We start from the raw sequence: 13324 nt of genomic DNA, 5'->3' as shown, positions 1-13324 counted from the left end.
GGTTTCGTGTCCAAGATTGATCGTATCGCCTCGCCCCTCAAGAGCCACATGTAATAATGTGAACAAATGCAATTCGTTCTATTGCTGCATTAAGCAGCTCTACCTGTACTGGGAGAAGAGATGCCATGGGCACTCTTTTTGCCAAGTAGCTTGCAAAACAGAAAATGTCCTTCCCCAGACAAAGATGCCAATGTCTCCGTGCAAATCCACGTGCCCTCGATGGTTCATCGTTTATACAAAAGACCTTGCCCTGCCGTCGCCAACCTCAAAGATGTCAATTCATATCACCACCGTAGGTCTCTTGCCTAAAGTCTTGGTTGCCACAAAATTATGAAACGGGCCTTCCAATCCTATTCGACACGTTGCTCATGTGCTGCCTATTCTTAAGATGTAATTCGAAATTCGTTACAGTTTGTCCGGGACCAGCGTTATAGAGCTTCCCCGGACAATCCTGACAGCGTATCCTTGGGAGGTAATATGCTTGGTGGTTTGGTGGTAGTGGGTCGCCAGAAGAGAGGCCGTCAATTTTGACAGCCTTCGATTCCGTCTTACCGGTCTCGCGGTTCTCGTGGGCTTCATTCATGACGACGTAACGCATGGTGGATTCGAATTTGTGGTCGGGATTGCGATCGCGAAGGTCTTGCAGAGCTTGTTGAAGCCATGGTGGAGAAGGCGGCTTGGAGTTGTGAGTTTCATTATGTGTACACTCGTTGTGATCAACTTACTGTTTGCCCTTGGGCTGGCGTCGGCCATGGCGCGTCTAACGAACCATCCGGCTTGTACTGAAACTGCTTCGCCGGAGGCTTAGGAGTAGGTGTGGACGGCGGTCGTGGAGATGCCTCGGAAGGTTTGGAGGTCGGTGCCATAGCTGGCGAAGGAGGTGGGGGCATGGAGTTGGCGCCAGGTGTTCCTCGTGCTGGTAAAGATGTTGGTGCCATCATGGGTGTAGATGTTGGCTTTGCAAACGCCCTCGGATTCCTCTGCCATTCTCTGAGTTTCGCAGATGATATGCGTAGCTTGACGATGAGTGTAGCAGACTCCGATACACTCTCTTCCCGTGCTTCATATCTTTGTGCCCTTGTTGAGCGGTGCTCGCGAGTTTCTTGGAGTTGAGCGACCTCTGGGGTTGCTGACCGTCCTATGGCTGACCTCATCGCCGCTTGCGCTGACACTGCGGCACCACGCATGCCTCTGGTTCGTGCAGTTCCGCCAGTAATCTGTGCTGGTGCTGGCGACTCCATAACCGAATCGTCACTATCCGAGTCGTCAGAATCATCATCAGCGCCGCGTCTCCTGCCTTCCCTCGCTTTCCTCGTCGCTTTGAACAGGTGGCTCTCTTCCAGCGTCTCGGCTGCTCCAGGGAGAACAGAAGAGACGATTAGAGTCCGGACAGTTCGCTGGCGATCCTTGAGATCGGGTAACGCTGGCCCTCCACGTCTGTTGACCGATCGTTTCTGCCTTCGCTGTTCGCGCAAGATGGACAACTCTGCGCGCTCTAGCTCAGAATGGCTCAGCTCGTACAGATATGGCTGGTAATCCTTCGTCGACTGTATGGGCCGGAACACCGAAGGCAAAGGAGATGCCAGGAAATTGTCCTGGATGTCTGCATCTTCAACAGATCGGCCATCGAAGGGATGCCCTGTGATGTACAGACTCTTTGTGAACATCTGGCATTGCTCTCGTATCGAATGGGCGATCGCTGTCACAAACTCTCCACTAAGAGAGAGATCAGCCGCCATCTGACCCGCGAATTCTTCAGGCGAGTTCAGAGCGTTGTTGATCTCCCATTCAAACTGGTCTACCAGCGTGTGCTGTCCGATAGTGATGTTCAGTTTGATCAAAATGCGCATTTCGTCATTCTTGAAGGCCGAGTAAGGCTGTGATGAGTCGAGGGGTTCGTCGTCGAAGAAGGCGTGGGGGTAGTAGTCCTGGATCTGCTCCCGGATCTCGCGGTCGACTTGGTGTATGACGTTTTGGTGCAGCTCTGGGGGGATCTGGAAGTCTTCGACGAGTGTGCGAGCGACGAGCAGCGGGTCGGTGACGCGATCGTGGAGGTTCCAGGTGAAGGTGTCTCGCAGCTTCAGCCTGTCCAGCTCAATTTCCAGGCGCACGGGCACCAGTTCCTCGACCTGCTCGGCCTGCTGTGCGCCCTTCTCCCGGTCGACTTTCAGCTGCGGCGCGGCACGTCGTCCGGCGCGTTTGGCCTGGCTGGGATACAGCAGTTGCGGCAGCTGCGAGCGAGGATCGCGGGGGTTCGTCTGCAGGTCAGTGACGCCGTTGCCGTAGCCCGCATAGCCGTAGCCAAAGATGGCGCCGGGGTTCTGGCGGCGCACGGGGAAGACCTCCTCGCGGTAGAAGTCGCGCAGGTCGTTGAGCTCGCCGTAGACCTTCTCCGAGTACTTGCTGCGCTCGAACTTGTTGACGCTGTCCAACAGGTCACGCGCGATGTAGCGGTTGAGCAGCGCCGTCTGCTGCGACTTCTGGTCGTCGGAGAGCGCCGGGGCGGGCGCGGTCGAGGGCTTGCGCGAGCCCGAGTGCGAGCGCTTGCGGGACGCGCCATTGGGGCCGTCGGCGGTGGGCGAGTCCATGGTCACGCCCGAGGCGGCGAGCACTGCCTTGGCCTTGTGCTTGCCGTCGCGGATCGCGTGGTCGCCGGGCGCATCGACGCTCGAGGCGGCAGACGAAGCATCCGAGGGCGGCAGGACGGCGCCGCTCGGGAAAGACGCGCCGTTCTGCGATTGAGACGAGTCCTGCGCGGCGGGGGCGTCGGCGGCGGCGGGGGAGGGCATGGCGTGGATGGGAGGTCGAGGGCAGAGGGTGCGCGCGTTGGGCTGCGGGAGGTTAGCGGCGTCGACAGGGGACGCAGCACCGCCGCCGCGCGAGAGCAGCGCGACAGCAGCACTGCCGCCGCAGCAGAGAGGCAGAGGCCTACCTGGGAGGGGCAAGCACGGCGCGTCGTCGCTCGGCTGGCTGCTGGCAGCGCTCCGCCGATCGGCTGCCGTCACGAGTGGAATCCGCCAGCAGTTGCGCCCACAGGCTCACAGGCGCAGGCACAGGCACAGGCAGGCGCAGGCAAGTATTGGCACGCCCGGCTCGGCGAAGACGCTCCTCGCGTACCTGGGGCCCAGGATCTAGGAGGAGGCGGGTGCGGGAGGATAAGCGTCGGAATGATGCCGTCACCTGTGGTGTGTCAGACAGCCTGGAGGACTGGAGGCGTCGCGCCGCCCTGCTCGCACGCCGCAATGGCCGTCGTCCTGCGGCAGCCTCCAGCAGCGCCCATGCAGCTAGCACGCTGGGTTTGGCGGGTGCAGTTGGACATGCACCTGCATTGGCCCAGTTTCGTCCCCACTGTTATGCTGTGTCTGGGGTCTGCACACTCGCACTGCCTCACGTGACGACACCGCGTGTGAATGCACGTGATTGCCGTTGAGGCAAAGGCCGCCACCACTACCACTGTGCCACGACGGAAGCCGATCCGGAGGCCAGCAGCATGACCGCAGCCTGTCGCTCGACTGCATCTCCGTCACCGACAGACGCTGCCAGCGCTGGGAGCAGAAGATTCAATTTGTGCATTATACGCTTTCAATCAGAAAAAGCTGCTACCATACAGCCAACGCCCGTGTCCGCCAGACTGTTTTGCAGCGGACACAACGCTATGAACGAAGAGACCGCATCCATCTAGAAACATCATCATAAGCTGGGTCCGACCCTGGTGCCCTCGGTCTCTGCTATGTATCCGACACTCACGTTCCCTAAGCTGCAAGAGCTCTCGGGCCAAAGAACGAGAACGGGACCCTTCTTGAAGTTAACATCCTGTGACAAGTTATTGCGCCTTAGAGGAGAGAATCGAGCCTTGTGAAGACACTCAGACACGCAGCAACCACCTGGAAGTTCATTAGTGACATCCTGAAAGAGCCCAATGCACCGTGAACTCACCTCCATCTGCAGCTCCCTGTCCTTGCCGGTGTTGATCTCGTCGTTGATCAGCTGCCCCAGATTCGCGCCGACTCCCTGACTGCCGCCCGCTCTTCTTGCAAACGGCCATTGCGAGTACTCTGCAAGTAGTTCGTCGACCTGCGCAAATGCACGCTCCCTTGCCTCGTGGCCCAGTGTGGTGAGAGCGTTCTCGAGCACGTTGGCGGCGTAGGCGGCACAGACCATGGCGACGGTGCGCAGAGTCCGGAACTCCAGTTCTTCGGGGAGGAATTGGCTGCCGGCGAGCACGATGGTGCGGCTGGTCAGGAGGTTGCGCACGCGACGCCTGATCTCATCCTTTGCTGCGCCCTCGGCGACGGGATGTGTGGCCATGTCGAACAGCAGGAAGTTCTTCTTCTCGGTGCGCAGGATGCCCTTGTCGACGAGGCCCTTGCAGAGGCGCTCGCGGACCTGCTTGAGCTGGTAGCCGATCTTCATGAGGTTCCACGTCTCGCCTGCGCTGGTCAGTCCGGCGTTGCCGTGCTCGCGGGGGGTTGCCTACCGCTCATGAGGTCGATCCACGAGTTGACGCTCATCTTCTCGCTCGACTTCATCATCTTCAGGGCCTCGTCCAGCAGCACTTCGCCCGTCAGCGTGTCGTCGACGACCTCAATGACGCGGTCTGCGAGCGGGAAGCGCCGCCGCGACGAGTCCTTCTGCATGCTTATGCGGCCTCGGAAGGCCAATTCAATGACGATGCATCCGCGCAGCGCGTACGAGATGTTGTCGTTCCAGAAGGAAAGGTAGCCCTAGCCTCACGATCAGCCCGCGCCCCGTCGAGGGCGCTCCCGCGGCCACGCACCTGCTTGTCCTTGAGCCCCATCAGGATGATCTCCTCCATGAGCGTCAGCTTCGGCTGCTTGCTGCGCTCGGCATTCTCGCTGATGTCGCGCGGGTCGAAGGCGATCTTGTGGCCGTTCTCCGAGTTCTCGTAGGACGTTTCCGGCGCGCGGTCGCGGTCGTTCCTGGGCGCAGGTGAAGCCACGCGGCTGCCTTCGTCCTCGGGGTTGCCGGTCGCCGCACCAGCTCCTCGCCGGCGCACCACGCCGGACGTCGAAGCCATCACGAGTGGTTGTGGAGCGGGTGGGGGTGGTTCTGAAATTATGGGCGGTGCTCCTGGGCGTAGGTCGAGTCGGCGGCGCTTGGGCGCATGCGCGTCACCTGTCGAGATCGGGGCCTGCGATTTTTGCGGGGCGGGTGGTGTCAGGAGCGCAGCAGGACGGCACAGCGGGCGAGGGGGCGAGGGGGCGACGGCACGCTTGGGTGAGACTGTGTTGAGAATCGTGTTCTCGTGTGCTACAGCTCAGCGTCGGCGAGCGGGCTCCGGCCTGAGCATACGGTGCCTTCAGCATCACCAATCGCGCGGGACACGGCGCACAAGCGTGAAAGTGGATAGCCTCGTTTCTATCAAAAGTACTTGTTGCCGTCCCAGAGCTGTTTTACACGCAGGGAAATATATAACAATGTCGGCAGACCCGACAATCCATCCCACTCCAATCGTCATCCAGCGTTTCCATCACCCAGCGCTCCATTAGCATTTAGTGAGCTGCGCGTGTTAGTAGCCATCTTGGAGTCGCGGCTGCAGGGCGGCTTACCATCGGGCTGGCGGAGGATGTACTCCACTGCTTGCTTGACTGCGACATCGTTAGCATGCAGACTGGGCTGGCGCCAGACAACACGTACCGCTGTGGATGACATCGGCCTCCTTGTCTGGGATCTCGATGCTGAACTCCTGTGCTACCGTCAGACCTGCTCCGCGCGAGTGCTGCAAATGCGACTAACCTCCTCAATCGCCATGACGACCTCTACGGTGTCGAGGCTATCAAGACCGAGGTCGTTGTGGAAGTGCGACTCGGCGTTGAGCTAGAATGCGTGAGCCTTGTACCACTAAATTGCACACCAACGGGCAGCTACCTTCGAGGCGTCCTGGACCTGCATGGCTGTTAGCTGCGCTGTCCTCGTTCCCCGTCGCAGAAACGCATTTTCGTACCTTGTCGAAGTTCTTCAGCAAGTCCAGAATCCTGCCCTGGACCTCCTCCTGCGCCAAGCCGGCGCTGGAGGCGTAGCTTCGTACGGCCTGGAAGTATGCGGCGGGAGCAATCTGCTTGGGCTGGACGAAGGCGCGCGCTGGGCGGGCCATTGAGGCCTGGCATCGGGGAGCAGCGCGGACGGCGGACCGGGCGGACCTGAGAAGAGCTGTGCGGAACATGGTGGGCGGATTCGAGCGTGTCGAGGGGCGATGGGTCGGGTGGGTGGTTGCGGTTGATGATGCTAGACGATTGCAAAGAAAGCTATGCCGGTCATGTGACTTTGGTCATGATGCGCACCCGACGAGGAAGGAGCGACCCAGACCACCACATGGTGTTAGGCCCCTCGAAGATTCGAACCGACCAAGCAAGTGCATTCAATCACCCTCCAACGCACTGCAACCCAGGTTTGCCTCCAGGACTGCCTCTCGTCGTACGCCCGCATCCGGCCAATCACAGGGAATCCTTTACAACCACCGATTTCCGATTTCCTTGCTAAGTATCAACTCGACACCCTCCACCGCCGCCAACACTACTCGCACGCGCCCACGATGGCCAGCACCAAGCCATTGACGATGCTGGCTCGTGGCCCATCGGCCACAACACTGCTCCGGCAGTCCCAGTTCGCGCCGCGCTTCGCCTCACCCGCCACCGCCGCCTTCTTCAGCACAACGCTTGCTCGCGCTGCCACGCCTGCAGGACCGCCCCCGCCTGGCTTCCGGTTACCGCCCCAGAAGAAGTGGGATGAGGGCGATTCGGCGCTGGACAAGGCCGGCAAGTACTTCTTGCTCATGGAGATGTTCCGCGGCATGTATGTGTCGCTAGAACAGTACTTCAGGCCCCCGTAAGTGCTCAATTGGCGCCCTCCTTTTCGACAGGAGGCTTGGGAAGCTGGTTCTGACGAATGGTTAGATACACCATCTTCTACCCCTTCGAGAAAGGCCCGATTTCCCCCCGTTTCCGTGGCGAGCACGCCCTGAGACGGTACCCGACTGGTGAGGAGCGCTGCATTGCCTGCAAGCTCTGTGAAGCTATCTGCCCGGCGCAGGCTATCACAATTGAGGCCGAGGAGCGTATGGATGGCAGCAGGAGGACAACACGCTATGATATCGACATGACAAAGTGCATCTACTGCGGTCTATGCCAAGAGTCGTGCCCCGTTGATGCCATTGTCGAAAGTAAGACTCCTCAACTCACACGGGCCATTCGGTCGCTAATGATATGCAGGCCCTAACGCTGAGTACGCCACCGAGACACGAGAGGAGCTGCTTTATAACAAGGAGAAGTTGTTGGCCAACGGAGACAAGTGGGAGCCTGAGATCGCAGCCGCTGCTCGCGCAGACGCGCCTTACAGATAACGAGAAAGCAGACAGCGAAGGAGAGAACGGTGCTCGGGGTCTGTACATAGTGAGAGAGTAGCCATGTCTCGCTCAGCAATTAGTTTCTTTTGTGGTTGTACTGTGATTGTACAAGAGTAAACTCGAGTTTCAAGTTCAATAAACCTCAAGCTGCATGGTGTCTCGAGTGAAAAATGCCGGAGCCAGCCAGTGCACTTATCTCGATCAGTTGTGGTCAAAGCAAAGCGTGTGATACCGGTGAAATACGTCATAGTATTTATCGCTGTATATACTCCGTGACGCCCAGACAATGCCAGCCACTGTATGGGATATCGAACGCCAAAATGCCTCCCAAATTTTATGCACGCTCAAACGCGGTGCTTCCCAGATGGTTCTTTTCCTGTCCCCGCCCACTTCATCATACACATCGCGTTCCACGCCCATATATATTCAGCCATCTATTTCCCCTTGAAGGTCCCCTCGAAGCCCGGTCTCTTCGCCGGCTTCTTGCCACCCTTCTTTGGTGCGCCCTTCTTCTTGCCCTTTACGCCCTTGCTGTCTCTCCTCTGCTTGAGGTTCTCCTCACGCTTTTTCTGCCTCTTCTCCTTACCCTCAGTGACATTGGTAAGGCGCTCCTTCCACTCCTGTTTGCTCTTGTCTTTCTGTTTCTGCTGGCGCTTCAGGCTCTTCTTAAGTAAGTTGACGTCGTCAAAGACCTTCTCGCCCTGGGCGCGCTTCTTGGCGTTGAGCCAGAGCTCCTTTTCTTGAATCTCCTTGCGCTTTGTCTCGTCGAAGCCGTTGATGCGGGCCTGCTTCTTCTGCGCGGCTTCCAGGGCAGTCTTGGTGTCCGACTTACCCTTCTTCTTGCGCGAGTCGAGGAACTTGGACAGGCCACCTTCGAGCTCCTGCCCGTCTTCCCAGGCTACGCGGCCGAAGTTAAAGTTGCGCTCACGCTCGGGTGATCGCGCTGGGAAGATGGAGGGAGAGCCTGATCCGCCTCTTATCCTTGCAAGCTGCTCCTCTGCCTTCTGGCGCGCTTCGTCTTCCTTGGCGTCCTGGCGGGCGCTTTTCTTTGCAACCTGGCGGGCCGCCTCCTTCTTCCGCCGGGATTCAATGAGCTCAGCACGGTTCTTTGCGGGTCGTCCGTCGGGTCCGTCGGCCTTACGAGCTGCGCGCATTGCTTCGAGTTTGGCGTTCAATCGTGCGCGGAACTCTTCTTGACTTTTCTCATCAATCTGAAGTGGCTTCTTCTCTTTCTTTGCGTCCTTTGTGGGCGCTTCTTCGGCAACGGAGGTTGACGACGAGGCATCGGATGCTGCTGAAATATTGGAATTTGCAGTAGTGGTAGGAGCGGTGGACTGACCCTCTTCAACATCGACAAGACCACTAACATCTAGGGCTTCGATACGATCCTCTGGGTCTTCAAGGCCATCATCTTCCTCTTCGTCTTCATCTTCATCAACGGTCTTTGACTGGGGTTTCTTCGTCTCTTTGGGCGCAGTGAGCCCTTCCTTGAACTCAGCTTGCGAAGCTTTCCGCTTCTCCTCTTGCTGTTTTTTGGTCGCTTGCTTCTCCTTCTTCTTCTCCTTCTTTTTCTCGGCCTTGACTTCAGCCTTGGTCAATGTTCGGCCTTCCTTTACAACCTCTTCAGGTGCGGTGTCGGCGTCATTCTTTGTCTTTTGCTTCTTCAGCTTCTTTATCCCTTCCAGCGGTGTCTCCTTTACGATGTCCATATCAAGGTCCGAAGAGGGTGCCTCTGAGACAAGATCGTCATCGACTTCGCCGTCGATTTCGCGCTTTCGCTTGCGTGCATTTTCGTCCAGAACGTCCTGGGCAGATTTGTGCGATGCGGGATCCAGCTTTGCCCGCTTAGCAGCCTGACGCTCCTCGGTGGTTTGCTTCTTCTTCTTTTGCCATTGCGTCTACGAAGTATGTCAGCGAAAAGCTGGTTCCACTAGCGCGGAGATGCATACACTTGTGATGCTCTCGTCTTTCCCGTAGTACTCCTTGGCTGGAATCAACGACATTAGTCCTTCGAAGGCCCGGGCATGGCTCTTCAGTCTTGACTAGAGCTCTCAGTCAGCGGCAAGCACGGTGCGGGGGCGTCTTCCTGCAACGTACCTCAAGGTCATCAGGCATCTTGACAGAGGAAGCAAATTGCACGTGCTTCTCTATTTGCTGAGCGTGGGATTATCTTACGAGCCGTGACGTCGGCGTAGAAAGTTGCAGCGGCGAGGTCGTGTGCACTCAAAATCGAACTCTTGGCGTTGGAAATGCGAAATATTTGGTTCTGGTTCTTTACCGCCCTGGGGCACGGGCCAACGACCCACTGTCGAGCCCACCAGCCTCTCTGAGCCAGCCACAAACTGTGCCCAACTGGCCAACTGGCATCGGGCTCGCTCAAGCGTCAGCCTCGTTTGCATGGTGATAATATCCTTGGCCAACTGACGCAGATCGGCTCATACCTTGCTCGTGTGTTGCACGCACATTTGCTGAACACGATAAACCTGGGGACGCGTGCACAGCCACCGAAGCAAACGCAAGCACAACCTCAGCTGCTTTGCCTCATATATGATCTGCGAGCTAACGTTGCCTGCCTTCCGTAGTGTCTACTAAGCAACCGTCACATCTCTATCGTTCCGCCTGCTCCGCTGCTTTGCTTTCGCTCAGATGTCGTCGACGGCTGTACATGCAAAATCTCTCTCCACACTCACAGCACTTGCATCCAATCCTCCAGCATATCCTAGAAATCCAACCCACGTGAAGCACGACCCGTTGGTGCTCTACATTGCTCGAGTGCCTGGCAGCAAAGGTACAGGCGTCACAACCGGATATGGTTGATTTGAGTCTGACTTAACATAGATGTTTTTCTTTCGCCCATGAAACCGCGGGAGAAAGTGGTCACTGCAGAGGACATCACGAGCTCTCTCTACTTTGTTCATGTGGAACACCCTCACGATACCAACCTCATCAACTACTCAGGATTTCAGGATTCGAATCATCCTGATGATGCAAGTCGAGGAGCTGCCTCGTTCATCCAACGAAAGGCTGTTCCGGGTCTTCCAGCGGTTGCACCTGCGCGAAAGCCTGTACCTGGAACCTTATCTCCTATCGCAGACTTCGACAATCGGCAGAATGCAAGTGCAGGCCAATATGCTCACCGACCGGAAATGCTGAGCGCTGCGTACGAACCACGTGGGTCCTACGATTCAAGTCGATTGCAGACGGAGAATGGCCTGCCGCCAACACAACCACGAAGACCCGAAGGGAGCACTAGGCCCACTGGCATATCACTTACTCTCATTCGAAGGGATCCATCATCCGGAGCCCAGTGGAATGTTGCTCGCATAGATGACCCAACCATCGCTGAGATTTCATCCGTAGGACTGAGTGAGGCTGCTGCAAGAAGAAAACCAGGCGCCCCAATGTTCATTGAGATCTCGAATCCGGGCTACTCCAAATTCCTCCATTCGGACGTGGACGAGCGACCTTCATTGCCTACTCGGACTAGCGACTTGTCAGTGCGATCTTACCAAACGTCAAACACTTCGCCGTATCCGACCCCAGATCGTTGCCCGGAGCCCTCCTCGCGGAGTAGCAGTGTCTTCCGTCGTCGTTTGTGGATGGAGGGTTCTCATCTGGGCGGCGGGTTTGGTCATCGAAAAAGTGGTTCTTACGATAGGACCCCAAGTCGGCCCACTTCAAGAGGGGCCCACGACGATGCCCCGTCCATTCATCAGCCATTGCCCTCACCGTCTTTCTTAACAAGGGAAGATCAAGCATATGGGACACTTCAAGTCTCTGAACGACAGTCGAACTTTCGAGGTTATGTGTTCACGAGTCCGTGGAACGGGCGCTGCGAGTTCATCACAGGTGCCAGCGGCGGTACTTTGAAGGTGTGTTGAGAATTGGCTATCGTCTACATTTCAATTATTGATTTACATTTAGTGTCGTCATGTGATTCCTGGACTGCAAGGTGCAGCTCCTGCAGCTGCGACTGTAAGTGAATTGAGATTCAACCTCCCAAGTGCCGCTCCTGCACCGTCGCCACGGGAGGAGACATCTAAGCGATCATCTTTCTTCAGGCGAGGGCGGCATAGTCGTAACAATTCATCGTTATCTGTCGTTCCTGATGATGAAGTGGAAGACACGAGGAGTTCGTTGGACCGCCTGGATCTGTCTCTTGGCCAAGAATTTGCCGGTGGTGGCTTTGGCGGAAAGCAGGCAAAGCTGGGCAAGATCATCCTTGAGGATGAAGGCTTGAAGATGATGGATTTGCTAGTAGCAGCTAACATAGGATTGTGGTGGAGAGCGTATGAGAGAGCCCAGGCTGCTGCACGAGGTGACAGAGGCGACTACTGAGCCAAGCATGATAGCAATAAGGACCGTAAGCAAGAGAAGTCACAGACATTCCGGTAACGCTCCCAAGGCCATCAGCCGAGTCCCCTGATAATCCCATCATGATGCGGTGTTTTTTTGTAGAGACGTCGCTGCCGGACCTGACGTGTGCACGAGAGGCAGCGACCTCACACTGGGTTGCCACAAGGTAGTCGCGTCCACACTACCTGCCTTGCTCTTACTAGCAGCTCAAAAACTCTGCGTCAATGCCACATTGTCCGACCAACATCCGACCACCAGCAACACCTTTACCTAAAGCATACCTAGCGACTAGCATCGTTTTGTCTCATTACCAAACCACAATTCCCGCTAGCTAGCTATTATGTTCACGGTGTTCATACAGGCCGCCATGCTCGTCACTGGCATCATCCTCGCGCCCGTTGCCATGGCCACGCCAGCCGTCCAGGATCTTGCCAACTTGAGGGCAGTCATTGAAACGACGGCGAGTACCATTGGAGACCTAAAAAATCCCAACAGAGGCTGGGGTTTCTTCGGTAGCAGCAACGGCCAGATGAGCACCGCAGACCTCATAAACAACATCACAAGTACAGTCCTGCAGTCAAAGTTCCAAATCGATACGAACAAGGTCTAGTTGGCTACAAACGTAACTTCAATGTTCGTGTCGCTGACATATGTGCAGACAGCCTGGCTGAACCTCACGAGCTTAACAGCCGACCCGAATTCCAACACCACCGTACCCTTGCCTGAGACACCAACCCTTCCCATGAGCTCCAGCATGGTCCTCCCTTCAACGCTGCCGACGGGAGCACCCATCCCCGAGAATACCACAGATCTCTCGGCCCCATATGTTGAGTATGTCTCATCAATACCCAATTTGAGTACGTCTCTCATCTCACTTGGTCGTGCCTGGCACCGTGAGATGAATGCTCCGGTCAATCAGGCTGTTGCGGTACTACAAGAGAGCATCAACTCACTTCAGATCACCATGCTGCAGAGCGAGCTCATTGGTAGCCCAGCTGTGTTGCGGACTATTCGCGCGAGTAGTTCACTGGAGAGCGCCCAGCTAGCATGGAGTCGTTTCCTCAACCTACCCGGAAGTACAGGCCGTAAAGAATCCGGTGATGATGCACCGGGTGCTTCCAGGAGGAGGTCCGTTCAGCGACTACCACCAGTAAACGGCAGACAATACACACATAAGGAGCTCTGGGGACGAAGAGAGAATACAAGGGCCGGCGATCTCGATCACCACAACACTGTCGTCGAGTCGCCAGAGCAGGTTGGAGACCGTCATGTCACAGCCCAGCTGTTCAAAGCGTAGCCCTGATCCTCTACTTCTGGATATCATGGCTGGTCGTTTACGTAGTCTTTCCTGTTTCAATAAGTCTTTACCCTCGCTCAATGGTCTTCTTTGATAAATCCATCACGTGCTCGTCACTACCTGCAACGTTCACTGTTGCAGTTTGTGAATGGCCTAACGATGAAGAAAGCGATGTGTCACGCGACTGCACAAGGCCACACACAAACAATGAAAGAGCTACTTGGCTACCCGTTGTCGTTCTAATAATTGCTATGACGTCGCTGCAATGACAACAAACAAACACTGCAAGAACGTTGCTTGCACAAACA

The 13324-nt window shown here is 56.6% G+C and overlaps 7 protein-coding genes across 7 annotated transcripts; 3 read left to right on the top strand and 4 right to left on the bottom strand.

Annotated features, from left to right (window-relative positions):
• Window positions 1–318: 318 nt before the first annotated feature.
• Window positions 319–3040, bottom strand: C7974DRAFT_10907 (uncharacterized protein). Its single transcript, XM_046134978.1, has 3 exons — window positions 2933–3040; window positions 726–2831; window positions 319–676 (listed from the first exon to the last, which is right to left on the bottom strand). The coding sequence occupies exons 2-3, from the start codon at window positions 2787–2789 to the stop codon at window positions 329–331; spliced, it is 2412 nt and encodes an 803-aa protein (XP_046002696.1). The 5' UTR covers window positions 2790–2831; window positions 2933–3040; the 3' UTR covers window positions 319–328.
• A 793-nt stretch (window positions 3041–3833) lies between these two features.
• Window positions 3834–5038, bottom strand: C7974DRAFT_299541 (vacuolar protein sorting-associated protein-like protein 74; the record flags this gene model as incomplete). Its single annotated transcript, XM_046137757.1, has 4 exons — window positions 3834–3884; window positions 3937–4430; window positions 4478–4724; window positions 4778–5038. The coding sequence occupies 4 exons, from the start codon at window positions 5036–5038 to the stop codon at window positions 3834–3836; spliced, it is 1053 nt and encodes a 350-aa protein (XP_046002695.1).
• Window positions 5039–5358: 320 nt separating this feature from the next.
• On the bottom strand, window positions 5359–6309 carry C7974DRAFT_382568 (acyl carrier protein-like protein). Its single transcript, XM_046140686.1, has 6 exons — window positions 5966–6309; window positions 5890–5907; window positions 5758–5838; window positions 5659–5707; window positions 5571–5609; window positions 5359–5521 (listed from the first exon to the last, which is right to left on the bottom strand). The coding sequence occupies exons 1-6, from the start codon at window positions 6182–6184 to the stop codon at window positions 5514–5516; spliced, it is 414 nt and encodes a 137-aa protein (XP_046002694.1). The 5' UTR covers window positions 6185–6309; the 3' UTR covers window positions 5359–5513.
• Window positions 6262–7579, top strand: C7974DRAFT_10472 (uncharacterized protein). Its single transcript, XM_046134905.1, has 3 exons — window positions 6262–6846; window positions 6915–7180; window positions 7230–7579. The coding sequence occupies exons 1-3, from the start codon at window positions 6554–6556 to the stop codon at window positions 7358–7360; spliced, it is 690 nt and encodes a 229-aa protein (XP_046002693.1). The 5' UTR covers window positions 6262–6553; the 3' UTR covers window positions 7361–7579.
• A 218-nt stretch (window positions 7580–7797) lies between these two features.
• Window positions 7798–9478, bottom strand: C7974DRAFT_407651 (surfeit locus protein 6-domain-containing protein; the record flags this gene model as incomplete). Its single annotated transcript, XM_046143256.1, has 3 exons — window positions 7798–9261; window positions 9313–9405; window positions 9461–9478. 3 exons carry the CDS (start codon window positions 9476–9478, stop codon window positions 7798–7800), a joined length of 1575 nt encoding a protein of 524 aa, XP_046002692.1.
• Window positions 9479–9886: 408 nt separating this feature from the next.
• Window positions 9887–11813, top strand: C7974DRAFT_10539 (uncharacterized protein). The gene is made up of 3 exons (XM_046134923.1): window positions 9887–10151; window positions 10202–11235; window positions 11288–11813. Exons 1-3 carry the CDS (start codon window positions 10010–10012, stop codon window positions 11699–11701), a joined length of 1590 nt encoding a protein of 529 aa, XP_046002691.1. The 5' UTR covers window positions 9887–10009; the 3' UTR covers window positions 11702–11813.
• A 273-nt stretch (window positions 11814–12086) lies between these two features.
• Window positions 12087–13016, top strand: C7974DRAFT_299322 (uncharacterized protein; the record flags this gene model as incomplete). Its single annotated transcript, XM_046137738.1, has 2 exons — window positions 12087–12323; window positions 12378–13016. 2 exons carry the CDS (start codon window positions 12087–12089, stop codon window positions 13014–13016), a joined length of 876 nt encoding a protein of 291 aa, XP_046002690.1.
• Between the last annotated feature and the right edge of the window lie 308 nt (window positions 13017–13324).

Source organism: Boeremia exigua (assembly GCF_020726555.1).
Source record: "Boeremia exigua strain MPI-SDFR-AT-0100 chromosome Unknown C7974scaffold_1, whole genome shotgun sequence".
Lineage (NCBI taxonomy): Eukaryota > Fungi > Ascomycota > Dothideomycetes > Pleosporales > Didymellaceae > Boeremia > Boeremia exigua.
This window is presented reverse-complemented; position numbering and strand designations above follow the sequence as displayed.

Bases quoted from the DNA above. Each gene is read 5' to 3' on its own strand.
- C7974DRAFT_10472 (XM_046134905.1), top strand. From the start codon at position 6,554: ATGGCCAGCACCAAGCCATTGACGATGCTGGCTCGTGGCCCATCGGCC. The intron at 6,847-6,914 runs GTAAGTGCTCAA...ACGAATGGTTAG, and splicing joins GAACAGTACTTCAGGCCCCC to ATACACCATCTTCTACCCCT. The intron at 7,181-7,229 runs GTAAGACTCCTC...AATGATATGCAG, and splicing joins CGTTGATGCCATTGTCGAAA to GCCCTAACGCTGAGTACGCC.
- C7974DRAFT_382568 (XM_046140686.1), bottom strand. From the start codon at position 6,184: ATGTTCCGCACAGCTCTTCTCAGGTCCGCCCGGTCCGCCGTCCGCGCT. The intron at 5,708-5,757 runs GTTAGTCGCATT...ACGGTAGCACAG, and splicing joins TCGTCATGGCGATTGAGGAG to GAGTTCAGCATCGAGATCCC. The intron at 5,610-5,658 runs GTACGTGTTGTC...ACGATGTCGCAG, and splicing joins GGCCGATGTCATCCACAGCG to TCAAGCAAGCAGTGGAGTAC.
- C7974DRAFT_10539 (XM_046134923.1), top strand. From the start codon at position 10,010: ATGTCGTCGACGGCTGTACATGCAAAATCTCTCTCCACACTCACAGCA. The intron at 10,152-10,201 runs GTACAGGCGTCA...GACTTAACATAG, and splicing joins TCGAGTGCCTGGCAGCAAAG to ATGTTTTTCTTTCGCCCATG. The intron at 11,236-11,287 runs GTGTGTTGAGAA...ATTTACATTTAG, and splicing joins CCAGCGGCGGTACTTTGAAG to TGTCGTCATGTGATTCCTGG.
- C7974DRAFT_10907 (XM_046134978.1), bottom strand. From the start codon at position 2,789: ATGCCCTCCCCCGCCGCCGCCGACGCCCCCGCCGCGCAGGACTCGTCT. The intron at 677-725 runs GTAAGTTGATCA...CACAACTCCAAG, and splicing joins CGCCAGCCCAAGGGCAAACA to CCGCCTTCTCCACCATGGCT.